The sequence below is a fragment of the Garra rufa genome, chromosome 24 (assembly GCF_049309525.1).
Source record: "Garra rufa chromosome 24, GarRuf1.0, whole genome shotgun sequence".
Classification (NCBI taxonomy): domain Eukaryota; kingdom Metazoa; phylum Chordata; class Actinopteri; order Cypriniformes; family Cyprinidae; genus Garra; species Garra rufa.
Window position 1 is genome coordinate 27,223,260 of NC_133384.1, and position 19,740 is coordinate 27,242,999.

General features: G+C 36.8%; 1 protein-coding gene across 2 annotated transcripts in view; it reads right to left on the minus strand.

Annotated features, from left to right (window-relative positions):
- Positions 1 to 399: 399 nt before the first annotated feature.
- The window catches only part of hs6st1b (heparan sulfate 6-O-sulfotransferase 1b), a 78,354-nt gene continuing 59,013 nt past the window's right edge, over positions 400 to 19,740 (minus strand). For both annotated transcript variants that reach the window (XM_073830766.1, XM_073830765.1), the window contains one exon: positions 400 to 2,432. In XM_073830766.1, coding sequence (XP_073686867.1) covers positions 1,730 to 2,432 — 703 coding nt within the window. In that variant the 3' untranslated portion in view covers positions 400 to 1,729. The remainder of the gene's footprint in view (positions 2,433 to 19,740) is intronic.

Sequence of the window (19,740 nt, forward strand, 5' to 3'; positions counted from 1 at the left end):
TTATGTTTTCATATATTTATGGTAGCAAAATTTACAAAATAGCTTCATGGAACATGACATGGTTACTTAATACATTGTATGGCTCCAAATGATACATTTTTCTTTTATGCCAAAAATCATCAGCGTATTGTTAGCTATTGCTACAAATGTACCTTTTGTAGTCCAGGGTCACATAATATTTTAATGCATTATCTTAATTATGAACACACTGGTTTGTAGTGCAAACAGTTTTACCGTTTACTGCAGTTTGTTATTCTTTGTGATATTTCCTCATAGCGGATGAACTAGAAGTCTCACTATAGGCTTACTTCAATATTAAAGAAAAAGGCGAAGAGCTATAGTGCTTTTTAGAGGAAAGAAAAAGAACAATGTATAAAATGACTAAAATTGACTCAAATCTTAAAAATGGGAAATATCTTTTATTGGTAATTTTAAAGATGCAGGTGTCATGAATAACAGAAATACTCACAGTAATGAACATTGTTGGGAGACAAACTCAAGACACCTCAAATTAGCCTGCACACACACAATATACACTTGTATACATTAATGTACACAACACTCACACACAAAGCAGCAGTCACACTTTCCTCTTAATTTAAATCAGCACTGATCTGCATATTCTGACTGATACAGACAGACAGAACATATGATCCATTCTTCACTCTTTTCCCAGAAGCATTTTCAACATGGCTCTAAACATGGCTGCAATAGCAGTCTGTTTATTTTGAGTTTCAGCTGCAGGGAAGTGTGAAGATATGAGTTAAGGAGTCTCTGTAGACACACTAACCCAAACGAGAACTATCTGTGAGGGATGTCAAGCCCCAACATGCTCAGTGCAAGTTCAATTAACACGTTTTACATGCGCGAACTCAACAATTAACAAGGGCAAATGGTGATGTGAATTCTGATCGGAACATAGGATTATGTTCATTTAAGGGCACAAATTCTAGGCAGACTGCAATGCATTATGGGTAAAAGGATCACAGCAAATGTGCAAAAACAAACACATACAGTGCATACTGTATAAATTAGCACATGCTTAAAAAGCAAACAAAACATGATGGCGTAATCGTTTGTTGGGTATCAGTACTGCAATTGGACACATCTGTCAGGAATGGCTTTCCAACACAATCTCATCTCAAGGGCTTATGGGAATCAACACTCAAAGGGGAAAAACGATAAAAATACATGGAAAACAGGACTCTTCTGTGTTATATATATTAAGATATATCTATAAAATCATACAACACCTGTTAGTAATTTTCAACCACTTGTGACTGGCTCCATCCAGGTTTTAAAAAAAGGCAATCTAAGATTTATACATATTTATATTTTTTATATATATGTATATATAAAAAAAAAATCTTTCCTGAAGAGTTCATAGATTCTCAGATATTCGTGTGAAGCAGATATTAAAACCTGTCTGTTCATTTCAGTCACTCTTTTTTGAGAAACACTGCAGCACGGTCAAGGTCAAGGTGGCACAAACAAAAATCGATAATAATTTAATATTAACGTTATGCCGTAACTTTTGTTTAAAAAAGGCCTATGAGATACTGCACTAAGCGCCAACGCATTTCTTGAATATTCTCTGGTCCCATATTCCCGCCCAAAGGATGGAACATTGAACTCTCCCATCTGGGAATGGATATTCCACGTGGGTCCATTTATTCCCCCTCTCCTTGTTGCTGTGTCTTTTTTGGTCTCTCTGGAGAGGGGTGGGTGGTTACCATCCGTTGATGATATGATTCATGTAGTCCTCAGTTGGCAGGCGTGCCGTACCCTCTCCTCCAGCTCCGTCCTCTCGGAACGGACTATGGAAAGATGCCTGTCCTCTCAGTAGTCTCTGCTCCCGCCGGTCCAGCATGTGCTTGTACTGGTAGCGCTGCTGAAACAGATCTTTGGCGTAGTCGTACAGCTTCATGTCCAGATCGTTGAGCTCCTCGATGCGCTGTATCGTATCATTATCCAGATCAACGCCGGCCGCCCGCGTGCTGTTGTACTGCATAAAAGGCTGGATGAATTTGAGGTGGAAGGTGCGCTCGAACAAGTACTGCGTCTTCCGCTGGAACTCCGTCAGGCCGTAGAAAGCCATGTCTCGCAGGTTTTTCTTGGCGGATTCGAGTAGGAGTTGTGAGCGCCTCTTCTCGGGAACTGTTGAAAGGTTGTAGCATCCAACCAGGCTGAGATCAGCCAGCATTCGCACTTGCCGGTTATTGGCGAGATTGTACGGGCAGTCCATAAACTGCTGCAAAGTGCACCCTGACCAGTCGGTGCCCTCGTAGCAGGGCGGTAACTCTTCCGGCGTGGGCGTTCGTCCATCGCACATGTGCAGGGATGTCTTCCACGTCGCTCCCCTCTGGACGTGCCTCCATTCGCTAAGGTAGCGGGAAACTGGGTCCCTCAGTAGAGTGATGTAGTAGAACTTTCTGTAGGAAACAAGATAGGAGAACTCTATTAGTCACAAAACAAAGACTATTTTATTCAAAGTGACTTTCATTGCATGGGAATCGAACCCATGACCTTGGTGTTGCTAACACCACATAAACTGCACAGTAGAACAAATAAAAAATCATCAGCACAATGTAACCTGTAGTGTGGCATACAGTCTACAACATTATCCTACAACTAATACTTTGTTTCAAAAGACAGGATGTAACAGGTGTAAAGCGTGACTCAATAAATGCCTTTGGTCAGAATCTTCCCAGCATTGCACTGAGGAACTATTGTCTTAATCCTTTCCCACCACTTCACATCCTGTCTGATTAAATACTCTTGATTGATGGACCTTGAAACGTGCAAAATATAAAAAAAAGGAACAGGAAAAGAAGGGCTAGGAATATTCCAGGTCTGGTTGAATTGAGTTAAATAAAAAAAAATTACCCTGTTCAAAAGTTTACATACACTTGATTCTTAATACTGTGTTGTTACCTGAATGATCCACAGCTGTTATTTTTATGTTTAGTGATACTTGTTCATGGGTTCCTTGTTTGTCCTTTGTTCTTCAGAATAGTCCTTCAGGTCCTATAGATTTTTTTTTCAGCATTTTTGTGTATTTGAACAATTTCCAACAATGACTATGATTTTGAGATCAATCTTTTCACACTGAGGACAACTATTACAGAATGTTCAAACTCTCAATAATACTTCAGAAGGAAAAACAATGCATCAAGAGCCAGGGGTGTAAACTTTTGAACAGAATGAGGATGTGTACATTTTTCTTATTTTGCCAAATTATCATATTATTTTCATTTAGTACTGCCCTTCAGAAGATGCTTACACTTTACATCCAGAAGACAAAATAAGTTATATTTACTCTCATTTTCAAATTCTAAAAGTTTTCACCATCTGTCCCTCGTTGTCGTTAGTGTTAAAAAATGGATCTCGAAATCAAACAGTCATTGTTGGAAAGGGTTCAAATACACAAAAATACTAAAACAACAAAGAATTTGTAGGAACTAAAACATTTTTCTGAAGAACAGCAAGCTGTTCAGGGCAAACAATGAACTCATGAACAACTATTAAAAAACAAAACAAAGAGACAACTAAAAATAATTAGAAGAAATATCTTACTCAGGTCAGTACTAAATAAAAATTACATGCATTTTGTATGACCCCTCTTATTTTGGTAAAATAATTAACATTTGGCTGTTTCTGCAAGGTGTGTGTAAACTTTTGACTTCAACTGTATGCATAAAAATTTGATTTGCTTCTGTAAATCATTTTCAATGAAACGATTCAGAACTCAAATACAAAATCATGTATGGCCATGCAAAAAAAAATCCTTATACCCATACATCTGCAAAAATCATTATATGGAACTGAACTAAGTGAAATAACAGGCACGGCTCCGAATCTTTTAGTGAAAGGCCATTTTGAAGGGAGAGCAGTCGGATAATGATGGTGATGAAACCACCTCAAGAAAATTTACACCATAGGGACTGTTCCTGAAAACACACAAAAATATCTTTACCAGAGCATTCTGCCTCTTTGAGAACGCTAGAGACACAAGCCACAGGGAAAAGTGCGTTTTGTCGAAACCACGCAAAGGATTTGTGGAGTGGGAGGAAGACCAATCACTGCCAACAAACTAGCAGGTGGTTTTCAACAGATTAATCTCAACCAAACTGACGACAGAGAGATTTAGCTCTCAGTTACCCCCCCCACCCCCGTCACCACCCGCTCCAGCTGTGCTTCACCCTACATTACCTCTTCACACCCCTGTGACCAAATATGCCAAGGAAACAGATTCTCTCCAAAACACCCGAGAGCTAGTTACACATTCAAAACGGCATGAAATCACTGATTAGACAAAAACAGTGGGCGATGCTGAAATTCATTGCTGGTGACCCACATGGCACTTCCCAAGGTAACACTGGGTACTGAGATACACTGTGCAATCATCTTGCCTTGGGCCAAGAGGCGGCAATCCTGCCAGGACTGTGCACTCAAATGCCCTTTCACTGTACATGCAGTTCCCTTACCGACCACATGGTGGCAGTGTGCATGTATTAACCAAGCCCTTACAAAAAGCATAAGACATGAGCACTTCAACACCTTCCCTGTCATAGCGAGAGATCACAATGTGAGCTCACTGCTTACTTACCGACTCCCGACTATTGTTGATTTTAAAGCAACTGAATCATTATGACTCTTTATGTCTTTTAAGTATCTTCAAATCCCTTTATTCATTCTCTTTTCCTTTCTCACTATTTGGTGACAAATCAGCAGGCTTATAATCATTAGTGAGCCTGAGAGACATCTGAGATCCCTCTGCAGTGCCAAGGCTTCCCGTTTTAATAACTCTCATGTTTCCACAGTGATTAAACTCTGGGCCCCATCAACACACACGGCAGATCCAAATCCCAGCAAATAACTGGCTGCCTGCTCTCTGCAAGGCCGGTCAATACTAATAACACACACCGAAATAGCCACATTATTAATGAGAACAGACCCGGTACCGAGACTTGGGGCACCTCACAAAGTAGCTGAGGGTCATACTACGAGCTTCGACTGCTGCAGTGTGCAGACTCATAAATTAAGCTATTGAACACAAGTCTCTTTTATAAAAGTCTTTCATAATTGAATTAAGAATCCAGTAGAGGCCAGCTCGGGGAGAAGCATTAAACTTTGTGTGTGTGTGTGTGTGTGTGTGTGTGTGTTTGTGTGAGAAGCTTCTTTGGCAAAGTCAATGGGAAGCATAGGAATCTGGCTCCTGTTGTTTGTAAGTATTTGTGTGATTCTAGTACTACAAAACTTTAATGTCAGCAAGAGTATAAATGTGTAATTTCCGTGTTTCGAAATCAACAAACTGGTGGTTTGCCTGAATCTAACCACAGCTAGATGCGCTTCGTTCTTGCTATCAAAAAAATTAAAGGGTTTTTCACAACTTAAAGGGATAGTTCCCCCCAAAAATGAAAGTTTTATGTTTATCTGCTTACCCCCAGGGCATCCAAGATGTAGGTGATTTTGTTTCTTCAGTAGAACACAAACTAAGATTTTCAACTCAATCCATAGTAGTCTGTCAGACATATAATGGCAGTCAATGGGACCCACGGCTTTGAGTGTCAAAAAAAAAAAAAAAATCATATACAGACAAAATCAAATTAAACCCTGCGGCTCGTGACGATACGTTGAGGTCTTAACACACAAAACAATCAGTCTGTGCAAGAAATTGAACAATATTTATATATATATATATTTTTTTACCTCTTATCCAATGCAATGTCCAACTGTCCTGGTATGACGACTACTCAAAATGGTAATTACTTGTGCTTAACCTGATTGTTGCAACCGATTAAAAACTAAACTAATTACTTTTGTTTGCGCAAACTCATCCGGGAGTTCAGATCGACTGAAGTTATGGTTGCTTGCTCTTTGTCACGCGCCGACTGTTGTAAATGCGCTCAGGACAGTTGGACATTGGTGTGGATCAGAGGTAAAAAAAAATTATAATACTGCTCAGTTTCTTGCACACACCGATTGTTTAGTGTGTTAAGACCTCAATGTATTGTCACAAGCCGCAGAGTTTAATTCAGTTTTAATTAGTCTTTCTCCATGTTCTTTCTAAACAATGAATTGCGCATGGTTCAACATCATAACGCCGGATCTGGGTCAGAGAATAAAGTCATTATTTTTGCTTCATAGCTTTATAAAATTACAGTTTAACCACTGATGTCACATGGAGTACTCTGTCGATCAACTTAAACGTGGCAGTACCCTTGCTGTCTATGGAGGGTCAGAGACCTCTCGGATTCAATTAAAAGTATTTTAAATTGTGTTCTGAAGATGAATAAAGGTCTTATGGTTTTGGAACAACATGAGGGTTAGTAATTAATGACAGAATTTTCTTTTTTGGGTGAACTAACCCTACTGTGAATATTAGTGGTAATGCTCTCCCAAATATGTTGGCTCATTCCAAAATTATTCACCCCCATCCATGCTTTCCCACTGTAGAATCAAACACACTTAAATACAGTCGTGGCCCAAAGTTTTGAGAATTACATAAATATTGGAAATTGGAAAAGTTGCTGCTTAAGTTTTTATAATAGCAATTTGCATATACTCCAGAATGTTATGAAGAGTGATCAGATGAATTGCATACAGTAGTCCTTCTTTGCCATGAAAATTATCTTAATCCCGAAAAAGACTTTCCACTGCATTGTTAAGAAGGCTTCAGGTCGTCCAAGAAAGTCCAGCAAGCGCCAGGATCGTCTCCTAAAGAGGATTCAGCTGCGGGATCGGAGTGCCACCAGTGCAGAGCTTGCTCAGGAATGGCAGCAGGCACAGTGAGGCGAAGACTTTTGGAAGATGGCCTGGTGTCAAGAAGGGCAGCAAAGAAGCCACTTCTCTCCAAAAAAACATCAGGGACAGATTGATCTTCTGCAAAAAGTATGGCGAATGGACTGCTGAGGACTGGGGCAAAGTCATATTCTCCGATAAAGCCTCTTTCCGATTGTTTGGGGCATCTGGAAAAAGGTTTGTCCGGAGAAGAAAAGGTGAGCGCTACCATCAGTCCTGTGTCATGCCAACAGTAAAGCATCCTGAGACCATTCATGTGTGGGGTTGCTTCTCATCCAAGGGAGTGGGCTCACTCACAATTTTGCCCAAAAACACAGCCATGAATAAAGAATGGTACCAAAACACCCTCCAACAGCAACTTCTTCCAACAATCCAACAACAGTTTGGTGAAGAACAATGCATTTTCCAGCACGATGGAACACCGTGCCATAAGGCAAAAGTGATAACTAAGTGGCTCGGGGACCAAAACGTTGAAATTTTTAATTTTGGGTCCATGGCCTGGAAACTCCCCAGATCATAATCCCATTGAGAACTAGTGGTCAATCCTCAAGAGGCGGGTGGACGAACAAAAACCCACTAATTCTGACAAACTCCAAGAAGTGATTATGAAAGAATGGGTTGCTATCAGTAGGGCTGTCGCGATAACCGCAATATCGCAATACCGCGCAATTGACGTGCATTACAGCAGAGGAATGCAACAACCGCAGCAACCACGATATTTGCCTGTTTTCTTTTTTCCAAAGGTTTTGCCCTTCTGACTGAATGCCTGTGTGCTGAATATTAAATTAGAAATAAGTTAGTAATGATAACATAATGTGTTTATTATGAGGCTCAGTAGATATGCACTCAACAAACCTAAACAGTGAATGAGAGAGCGAGAGATCGACTGAGCTTGTGCGATTACCTGCGTCTGTCTTTCAGATCGAGTCGGGTATGTATGTGAAACTAGCTTGTCATGTCCAAGGAAAGTGAAATCTCTGTCTTAGCATCGACGCTCTGCTGGTCAGCTGAGCCTTTAAAAGTGGCGATTAAAGTTAAAATGATTTCAACATCGTGTTTCATTACGTCTCTCTTTAAATAAGCGTTTTTGAACGTGTAGTTGAATGAACGTTTAAAGACTCACTCAAAGATAGTCTCTTGCCTCCATCTTGTGGCATAACAATGAAACTGCACTGACTGACAGCTGGCCTAGAACACACAGGTAAAATATTAACAGAAAAAGGCGCGCATCATCGAATCTGACTGGACAAGAGACTTTTTCTATCAGTATTTCACCTGCGTGTTCTAGGCGAAAGCCAGAAAAGTCAGAAAGAAATGCAAATTTTAGGTTTCTATGAAAGTACTGTTTACTTCACTTCATGTATCAACGTGATTTGGTTTTGGTTATATATTATACACCACTCAAAATTTCCGCAAGGGAAATTCCTTTACCGCGACAGCCCTAGCTATCAGTCAGGATTTGGCCCAGAAGTTGATTGAGACTTTGTGAAAACTAATATTTGTGTCATTCTTAAAACTTTTGGCCACAACTGTACATTAAAACAATTCACGACTTCATTAAAAATCTCATTATTGAGGTTAAAACCCTGCTCGCTCCCACTGAGACATGGGAAAGGAAATGTGGCTCTTGAGAGAGACGAAATGAACGGCCCGCTGGAGAGTCTGGAGTTCAAGGTCAGAGTGTGCTGGAAGACTCCTCCTCGGGCTGACAGCTCACAGTGGAGCCGTCACAACTCTCCGTCTGACATGACTCCACATGCAAATCAGCCTCTCAAATATATGATGACTGCACAAAGACCAGTCACCCATTCTGACAGACCAGACACAAAACAGCTGTGGGGGCACTATATCCGCACACACAGAGGAAGTGGCAGAAAAATAGAGCTTCCACTGGTTGGTTTGGATCATTGTTAACCCCCATGGTGTTTGGTGATGCCAAGATGCTCTCGTTCTCACACATACATGTTGGCTTCCTAGGATATTCCCCATTGTGCGTTTAAACTAGGGAAGTGGAGCATTGCTGCATTATTGATGCAGAACCTCTTGCCACAGGGTTCCCAACCTCCACCGCTTTAACGCACTAGTACCTCTGACAAGCATCTAAAGGTGACATGACTAGGACAGGCCAGGTTTAATTTCATCAGGGTTGCTTGCTGCTTCTAAGTGTGGGTTGGGAAATTGAAGTCTCCTCATTTTTTTTGTCAGCAAAAGGCACCAGACTGTGCAAAATTACTCTAGTCTGTCATCCTGGAGACGGTCCACTTGAAAATCCATTTCTCTGTGAGAGCTGAGTACAAAAAAACTTGGACAAAGAAAAGCATTTTTGACAATTCTGTGTGGATATTTATGTACACACATAAAATTCTCTCTCACACATAAATGAAAATATTACCTTTTGTGACCACACAAAGATGACACACTGACATATCTATGGCACCAGAATGGTTATGATTACAAGAATTTGATCCTTCAAGTTTTGATACAAGGATCCACAACACCTAAAGTCATTTGAACTGGCCCACTGTATATGTAGTGACATGATTACTATACCTTAGACCAAAAGATGTATTTCTGATGACACGCTGTCCAGCGGCAGTTAGACCTGGTTGTTTTTTTAACAGCTAGACACAAAGTTGCTTTCCAGCACCACCACTCTCTCTGTTTCTCTGCGGCTAACACATGACCTGCTGACACCATCACATCTGCCAAAAAAACAGCTAGAGACGAGTACTTAACTAATCCAAAACAATAAAATGGCAGTTCTTTTTAAATAGTGCGTATTAAATTATGTATATTCTCCTCCTTAACCTAAAACACACAAGGAAAAAAAGTCAGAACTGCGAGACACAAACCAGCATTTGTGAGAATAAGTCAGAATCACCAGTTTTTATTTCGCCATTGTGATTTTGTATCCCCAAATTCTGACTTTATAGCTTGCAATTGTGAGTTTATATCTCAATTCTAAAAGAAAAAAAAACCTGAATTGTGAGCTTGTGTTACACAATTCTGAGAAAATAGTCAGAATTGCAAGTTGTAAACTCACATTTGTGAGAAAAAGTAAGAATTGTGAGTTACACTTAGAAATAAAGGTTCTTTATTGGCATCAATGGAACCTTTCAAATTAAGAAAAGGTTTTTTAGATTTTTAAAATGTTCTTCAAAATGGTCCTTGATTTTTTGAGAATGTATCTCACAATTCTGACTTTATTTCTCGTAATTATGAGTTTATATCTCAATTCTGAAAAAAAAAAAAAAAATCAGAATTGCAGGTCTTTATTACACAATTCTGAGAAAAAAAGTCAGAATTGTGAGATGTAAACTCACAATTGTGAGAAAAAAAAAGTAAAACTCGCAATTACCTTTTATTTTTTATTTGGTGGCGGAGCCGGCTTCCATAAGTAGCTGGAATGCCAAAATAAAATAACATTTAAAAGTATGGAGTTGTAATTTTTTTTTTTTTTTGTAATGTTTCTGCTTACAAAGGCTGTGTTTATTTGGCCAAAACACAACAAAAATGATAGTATTGTGAGATATTACAATTGAAAATAACTTTTCTATTTTTATTCATTTTTTAATGTCATTTTTTTCTGGCAAAACTGAATTTTTCAGCAGTCATTAGTCTAGTCTTCAATGTAATCCATCATAAATAATTCTAATATGCTGATTTGATGCTCAAGAAACATTTCTTGTTATCAATGATGACAACAGTTGCACTGTTTAAAGTTTTTGTGGAAACTCATACATTGTTGACAGTAAGAAGGCTAAAATATGCAATAAAGTCAGTAGAAATCAGATCTAACTTCAATTTAATACATTAAAAAGGTTTTCATATAAAAATAATAAAATTCCATGTAAAGTCAAAGACTTCAGATAAACCATGTTTTATAGAATCCTTAAAAACAAGAAAACAAGCTATTTTTACTCTGATCTGTGAATAAACACAAACATGATAGAGTGCATGTATAGGGAGGAATGAGAAGTAAGAGGGTCTCCTTGTGTCTTTTTGAATGTGAGTGGAGAGTGTAGAGACGAGCAGTAGGTGGAAATTTCACCCGTGACAGCATCAAACCTGTTAAAGTACGAGTGAGGTGGGGGATTTCAACTAGATTTCCCTGACTATCAAAGGCGGCACAACTGCTTTCACCAGGATGAATGTGAATTCCACCTCATTCCTGGCACTCACTGCCACACGCTAGCCTTAACAGCTGAGGGAGCGTGACTAACAAGAGAGCGGCGATTCTTTCGTCTTGGGATGTGGGAGGAAGAGATGCAGATAAAGACGGCAGTGTATGTGAGAGAGAGAGAAGGAAAAGGAGAGACAGATGAGGAGAGAGGGAAAGAAATACATTTTTATGAAGAAAACGTGAGTTGTGCCTTAAATAGATGAGGAACCGAAAGAAGAACCGCAAATAAGATTTTGGCAATGTGGTAAATAAGTTAGGCAGGATGCGTCGACCCCCTGCAGGTCCTGGATTCTACCTGGGGGTCTCGTAAACTAGCCATCTAAAACCAGCACAGGTGTTCCGCTTCAGAAAGAGTGATAAATAACATGTTGAGATGCCAGCAGGCGGAAAGACTCCTGGCAGGTTTAAGATCTGCCAAATGTGCAAGGACGGAGCGAGCACTAAACAAACATACTGAAGGAACCCTGCGTGACCTCTTGGGTGTCATTAAAAGCAGTCAGGAGGTGGATTTTGATGGGTGTCATGGGGAAATCAGTAGCCTGAAGATTATGCGAGCGCTGTGGAAACAGATCTGTGATTTGGTCTGGAACGAGTCAAAACATCTGTGTTTCCAAAACAAGCATCACAAGGTGCTAACAGATTATTAAGTATCAAAAAGCAAGATTTAAATGACGATGAATGACAGACGACGAACCTGAGATGACCAAAAAAGTTGCTGTGCAATTTGAAAAGCCATGTATTAAGAAAAACACTGAAAATAGCAGATGAACTCTAGAGGACAGGGAGAGACAGACAGCGGTGATACAGTGGTTGAGACGGAGAAGAGGCTTTAATAAAGCTAGAGCTTATTGTTGCATGCAGTACTTCATGTTTATGTATGACTGAAGATCCAGGAGGGACTAAAGCAGGACCGGAGACTAGAGAGGGAATAATGCAGGATTTCATAAATCCTTCTCATAATATGAAGCCCTCCTGAGAAAGTCTAGGGTGAACTGGCCTTTAACCTTTGAACCTAGAATATTTACTCCTTGCTGATGGGGTATGGGGGTGGAAAAGAAATGCTTTTTTTCTCTTTATGATTTCGTGTCCATAAATTTTTTGAGTGACAAACCTACAGTTTTTGCAAAACAGCAAAAACACAGCAAAACCAAACCCCCCCCCCCCCCATACAAGATGAATTTTATATTTCCAAAATACAACTGTGCCAATGACTACTACTAATAATGATAAAGAATTCATTTTTAATACTTAAGCGAATATTATTATATTAGGTTTCACTTGAACTTAGTTCATTCCTGAATGAAAATTTCCTGACCCCCATGTCATCCAAGATGTTTATGTCTTTCTTCAGTTGAAAAGAAACTAAGGTTATTGAGGAAAACATTCCAGGATTTTTCTCCATATAGTGGACCTCAATGGTGGCCAGCGGGTTGAAGGTCCAAATTGTAGTTTCAAAGGGCTCTACACGATCCCAGCCAAGGAATAAGGCTCTTATCTAGCGAAACGATTGGTCATTTAAAAAAAAAAAACAAACAAACACACAAATGGTCATCTTGCACTAGCTCTGCGACTTCACGCATCACGTAATAACATCGGAAAAATCATCCGATTTTATTTTATCTTTTTTTTTTTTGGAAACGACATTTGACTTTCTTTGCACGCTCTTTTAGTAAACAGTGGGTCGGTACTTCTGCCTACATCACACGTGACCTTTCCAACACGACTATGTAATGTGAAGTTGAGCTAGTGCAAGACAAGCATTTGTGGGTAAAAAGTATATAAATTGTAATTTTTTCACTAGATAAGACCCTTATTCCTCAGCTGGGATTGTGTGAGGCCCTTTGAAGCTGCACTGAAACGGCAGTTTGGACCTTCAACCCACTGACCCCCAATGAAGTCCACTATATAGAGAAAAAAACAACATAATAACATTTTATATTATTATAATTAGTGTTATTGTTGTTATTAATGTCATAAATATTCAAAGTATCGCCCATATGCAACCAAAATCTGATGAAACCACCATGTGCCCTTAAAAAACAGACCAAGAGACCAAATAGCAGCGTGTGAGAGAGAAAAGAATCAGACCACCATCCATGTAAGACTCTAAAAGCACAATAAAAGAGCTCTCCTCCAGGAACTTCACGGTTCTGATCCAATTAGCAGCAGGAATGTGAGGAATGTTTATAGCCAAGAGACCCCTTTAACAGCCTGAGGGGGAGATCCCTCTATTTCACCTTCAGCGACTTCTCACTGACACACACACAGTTCCTACAGAACTCAATCATTCCTATAGAACTGCTTGAGATAAAATGTAGACACAATCTCTTCGATCCTGAGTATTTAATACATACAGTCCGGACTAAAATTTAATTGTTTTCATTAGCTGAGGCAGCTATGCTTTTCTTGTCTGTTGTGATTAACAAACTAATCTTTTTTTTTTCTTTTTGAACAAAGGTGTCTGTTTTAGAGTTGGATTCCTGGATTAACAAGGTTACAGTTTAAACAGTGAGTGTCTCTGGAAAATGAGGACAGAATTTAACCCCAGGCTTGTTTAGACCACTTGTCTTACCAGACAGACAGAGAGAGCTTAGAGAGAAAGAGAGCGAGACAGAGGGGGCTTGGAAGTGAAAGACAGAGATCTTTGTTCTGGTCGGAGAGAGATCCCCTCTCGCTTTTAGTTTGAGCCTGCTTTTATTGCATAATAAATAGTGTTACATTTGTGTTGCAGGTTAGCTAGAGACAATAAAAAAGGAGAAAAAAAATCTTTAAAAAAGAAGACAAATACATAAAGTAAAAATAAGAAAATGAAATGCAAATTTGGTAGTAAATTTGGATAAAAAAGAAAAAGAAATGAAATAATGGCAAGACAAAAAATAATTTAATTATCACTGAAAATATATAAAGTATAAAATAAGTAGAAATATAAAAAAATGTATGAAATTCCTAAAATAATGACACATCTACAGTAAACGAGGGTAAACGAAACAAAAAGATAAAATATAAATGAAAACATCAAAAAAACATTTAAAAAATAAATCAAAATGGGTTAGATAAAAATAATATTAATTTGAAAATAAGAAAAGTGCAAAAACTATATACAAATACTATAAAGAAAATAAAAGAAAATAGAAAAAGAAATAGAAAATATGGGTTATAGACAAAAAATTAAAAATATATAATTAAAAAGGAGAAAGAAAATAAATATGGGTTAGACAAAATATATTGAACAATAACTGAAAATTATTAAAACAAATTGCAACAAAATATCTTTATTCACTTACATAGTTGTCATTTTTTTTAAGTAAAAATAACAAAAAAAAAATAGACAAGACAAAACAAAACAATAACTAAAAATATATAAAGTAGAAAATATGAAGTAGAAATATAAAAAGGTATAAATAAAATTAAGAAAAAAAAATCAATAGTAAACATGGGTAAACAAGACAAAAAGAAATAAAATATAAATGAATAATGTAAACTAAACATAATAAAAAATAAGTATATTGGTTAGATAAAAATATTATTAATAAAACAATTACTGAAAACGTACAAAAGTATATACAAATAGTAAAAAGAAAATGAAGAAAATAGAAGAAATAGAAAATATGGGTTAAAGACATAAAATCTAAACAATATATAATTAAAAATGAGAAAGAATAAATATGGGTTAGACAAAATACAATGATAAACAATAATTCAAAATTATTAAAACAAATTGCAACAAAATATCTTTGAAAAATACATTAAAAAAAGAAAGAAAATCCAATTAAAAAAATAGTATATAAAAAAACTAATAAATTTTTTTTTAAATGCGAGAAACTAAATGTAAGACAAAAATATATTATTAAACGATTTCTGAAAATATATAGTATAAATATAGCCTGACGAGCCAGACCCACATAAATGTAGGGTCTGGGCACTCTCCATAGACAGGGCTCAACCGGAGGGGTGGGATAAACGGTTGTCTTTCAAACTCCCTCTCCACGCAATAGGCTAGCGCTACAACCAATCAGAGCAACGAAGAAGTCCCATGGGTTTTCCTACCAGCGGAGCTAGCTGGTAGATCAAACTTTTGCCGTATCCGGTTGGCAAAACTCCAAATACATCCTTCTTTTGTAAGAACGACCTCAGTGCAGTTTCTTGTTCTTTTCTCAGAGAAAAGCTTAACTTCAAGTCTTTCAGAGTGGCGGCCAAAGCCGATTTGAAAGAAAGTTGGAACCAGAGAATGTCTGACGGAACTTATGGTCTCACGTCAGTCGTCATCATGTCAAACCCGCCCACCGACTCGTGATTGGCCCGGTCGATTTTGGATTTTTAGAAATCTCAAGTGAACGGAGAGTAACTAGACTGCCCTTGGAAGCAAATGTAATTTGCTGCCGCTAGGGGCGCGTCTAGATTCCATCTAGGCTAGTATAAATAATAAACAAAATAAAAATAAATAAAACAAGTGAATAATGTAAACTAAATACTATAAAACAAAAAGACAAAAATATATTAAAACAATAACTGAAAATTTATAAAAGCTACAAAAGTATTTACAATTAGAAAATATGGGTTAAAGTAAATAATATCTAAACAATATAAAATTAAAAATGAGAAAGAAACTAAATATAAGTTAGACAAAATGTACATAAATTATTACAAATGTATAAATATATAAAATATATATACAGACATGAAGTAGAAACAAAGCATGAATAAAATAATGAAAAAGCAATAGTAAATATGGGTGAAGTTTTAATTGTAAAAGTATTCATAAAAAAAGGACTTTGTAATATTAAGAAAGAAATAAGAAAAATATAGGAAAAAAATTAATTGAAAAAAAAAAAAAGACATTATTTTATAATGTTAAAAATGTAAGATATATATATATATATATATATATATATATATATATATATATATATATATATATATATATATATATATATATAAATAAAAGCAAAATCTAAAACCCAGAGAAAGAAAAAGTAAAAACGGCTTTTAAAAAAACAAGACAGGGCAGTGTTGTGATGTTGACAGGTGAAGACGGATCATCTCTATCTCTCTTCTCAAATCACCCCAGCTGAAGCCATCTTTCAGCAGACTTGTTCTAATCTCCACTGCTGAACTGTTTTTGAGCTCCTGTCTTTGGCGTCTCTAAACCAGACCCTGCCTTCATCCCATTGGCCTTCTAATTAGGTTGCTATGGCGACACACAGACAGGTATACTCACAGTCACTGGCATCCAGCGTTTTTTCCCTCCGCTTATTTTTTAAAACTACCGAGGCGCGAAGCAGATGCTGTTCCTCTCTCTTCTCCCTCTTCTCCTCACTCTCTCTCTCTCTCTGGCTCCTCTTTTTCAGGCCATTTGGAAGGAGGCCAGGGGCTTTTCCCCATTTTTTTTCTGGCTAATGCACATTACTACTAGTGTTGCACTTCCATCCATTCAGGCTGAACTGTCTATTTATTGTACTTTGCTTTATTTTATACCCGGATATAAGCATTCATTTTACTGCCATGCTGAAAAACAAGACCAGTATGCAATGCACATAAATACTAGTTAGAATACATGCTGGTGTTTTCAGTTAGATATCTGGAAAATCATATCTGTTTTATATTTAAACTACCAATAGTTAACAAACAAGAAAGAAATTAACATGAGTAAACATGTTTGTGCAAATAAATAAAGACTGCCTTATTTAGCATTCCTAGCTGCCATTGAACAACAAACACAAGGCAGACATGATGCACGCTCACACAGTTTGAAGTTAATAAGTGTTTTTGACCTCCTCAGGATGCCTGTCACACATGAGATACTCCTGGATAATTGCAGAGTCTATTTTCTCTCTGTGTAATGAAGATCACACTAATGGAGACATTTCAGAATTCTTTGAACACTTCTGTCATTTTAAAGCACAGAGAGCATCTTTATCAGAGTAATGCCTGAGAAACCAACAGAAAGAAAACAAAGAAGAAAAAAAGAAGGCTCAAATGAAACACTGGCCTTGCTATAATACTTTGAGGGTCCTTGGTAAGAGGTGAGATGGAGACCTTCACATGACTGTAGGTTGATAAAAGCAGACGGGCCTTGGAGAGCCTTCAGGGCCAGTTGTCAATCTCACACACTTGAACTAATGCAAGACACTGATACTCACAGACACACACACACAGACACACACACTGCAAGCTAATACAAAGCCAAAACAAAGAGCAGAACTCTTGAGAATATTACAAGTTGGGTGTATATATTAACTGACAAAGAATATATTAATGCACAATGCACAGTGCATTGGAGGAAAGAAAGAGCTAAAGTAAAGAAAAAGAGAAAAACGAGAACTAAAAAGGTCAGAAAAGAATGGCAATATAATAAGAGTAATAAAAGAAGGAAAAACAAAAGGAAAAGTAAGAAAATTAGAAGAGAGTGAAAAAAGAAAGAAAGAAAAAGAGAAAAGAATGAGAAAAAAATAAAAGGAAAAGAAAAAAATAGGAAAGAAAACTAAAGAAAGAATGAAAGAAAAAGAATAGTAAGAAAAACAAGAAAGAAAGAAAAGCAAATGGAAAGATAGAAATAAAGGAAAAAGCAGCAAATGAAAAGTTAGGAAAAAAAGATAAAAAAAAGAAAGGAAAAGTAAGAAAAGGTGAGAGAAAAGAAAAGCAGATGAGGAATGAAAAAAAAGAAAGAAGCAAAAGAAAAAAGAAAAGTGAGAGAAAGAAAAGAAAACTAAGAAAAGTGAAAAAGCAAAGGAAAAAAGAGAAAGCAAGAACGAAAGAAAAGAAAAAGTGAGAGTAAAAAAAGCAGCAAAGGAAAAGAAAGAAAGAAAGAAAGAGTAAGAAAAATGAGAAGGGAGAAAGAAAGAGCAGCAAAAGGAAAGTAAGAAAAATGAGAAGAAATAAAGAAAAAGCAGCAAAGGAAAAGAAAGTGAGAAAGTAAGAAAAATGAGAAGAGAAAGAAAAGAAAACTAAGAAAAGTGAAAAAGCAAAGGAAAAAGATAAAGCAAAAATGAAAGAAAGGAAAGGAAAAATGGGGAAAGAGAGCAAAAAAAGCGATGAAGAGAGAGAAAGAAGAGAGCAAGCAAGCAAAAGAAAAAGTGAGGAATAAAGAAAAAGAAAATAGTAAAGAAAGGAAGGAAAAAAAGAAAGAAAGAAAGAAAGAAAGAAAGAAAGAAAGAAAGAAAGAAAGAAAGAAAGAAAGAAAAAGAGGAAAGAAAGAATAAAAGGAAAAGAAAAATTAGGAAAGACAACTAAAGAAAGAATGAAAGGAAAAGAAAGAATGAAAGAAAAAGAAAAGTAAGAAAAACAAGAAAGAAAGAAAAGCAAAGGAAAAGTAAGAAATAAAAGGAAAAAGCAGCAACGGAAAAGTAAAAAAATAAGAAAAAAGAAATAAAGGAAAAGTAAGAAAAGAGAGAAAAGAAAAGCAGCAAAGGAAAAGTAAGAAAAATGAGGAAGGAAAGAAAAAGAAAGGAAAAGAAAAATGAGAAAGAAAGTAAGAAAGAAAGAAAAGGAAAAGTGAGAAAGAAATTACAAGAGAGAAAAAAGAAAACTAAGAAAAGTGAAAAAGCAAAGGAAAAAGAAAAAGAAAGAAAGAAAGGAAAAGAAAGCGAGAAAAAGAAAAAGTGAGAAGAAAATTGGGAAAAAGAAACAAAGGGAAAGAAAGAGAGCAAACAAACAAAAGAAAGAGCGAGCATGTGAGCGAAAGAAAATCTGCAAAGAAAAAGAGAAAAATTAGAAGAAAAATGAAAAAAGAAAAAGCTGCAACAGGAAAGAAAGAAAGAAAGAAAGAAAGAAAGAAAGAAAGAAAGAAAGAAAGAAAGAAAGAAAGAAAGAAAGAAAGAAAGAAAGAAAGAAAGAAAGAAAGAAAGAAAGAAAGAAAGAAAGAAAAGAAAAGAAAGAAAGAAAGAAAGAAAGAAAGAAAGTAAAATGAGAAAAAAATATTTTCATGATTCAGTTATTTTCATCGAATCAGTCAAACTGGTTCACAATTCAGCCTGGTCTGAAGGACAGAAATACTGAAGAAAAGAGTGGAAAGAGAGTAAGTCCATCTTAAGTCCAGATTTTCACACAGATAAAGTTCAGACAGTTGATCAGTAAATGAACCTGTTTTTTTTGCGTCTGAGAACTCTAGTAGAACAAATGCTTATTAGTGTGGTTTAATCAGTTCCGCATTAATGGTTTCCGCTGTGCTGACCGATGAGCTGATATCAATGCTGCGGTCGATTCGGATCTAGACAGATACGCTCCACATTAAATCAATATGGATCCGTCTGCAGGGAGCAGACCGCGTGTGACCAAGTCAGTGTTCAGAATGGCAACACCTGGCAGTCAAACATGTCTCCCTATCAATATGTTCTTCTTTACCATAGAAAACTGAAGGGAGTGAGACAAACAAGTGATACAGTCTCATTCACAAACTTTGTTGGTTGATGAAAGTATTATTTGTCACAGAAATCAAGCTATTCCAGAAAACACATTCACTCTTGTGATGAGGTCACATTGCTCTCAGTAAATAAATGGGTTTGGTACATAAATGTACATCAGAAGTGAAACGGAAATACTTCTGCAAATATATACTCTAACAGTCTCTAGTTCTCCACCTCCCACTGCTCAAATAAGTTTAACACTCAAGTATAACTACTATGTAATTTACAGAACACTAATGCAGATTTTCTTCTGAAAAGGAAGTGACTTCCATATTAATGAAGCTGTCTGAGAGGCTCTTGGTTCTGCTTCCTACCAGGGTTAATTATTTCAAACATTTCTGAGAAATCAGT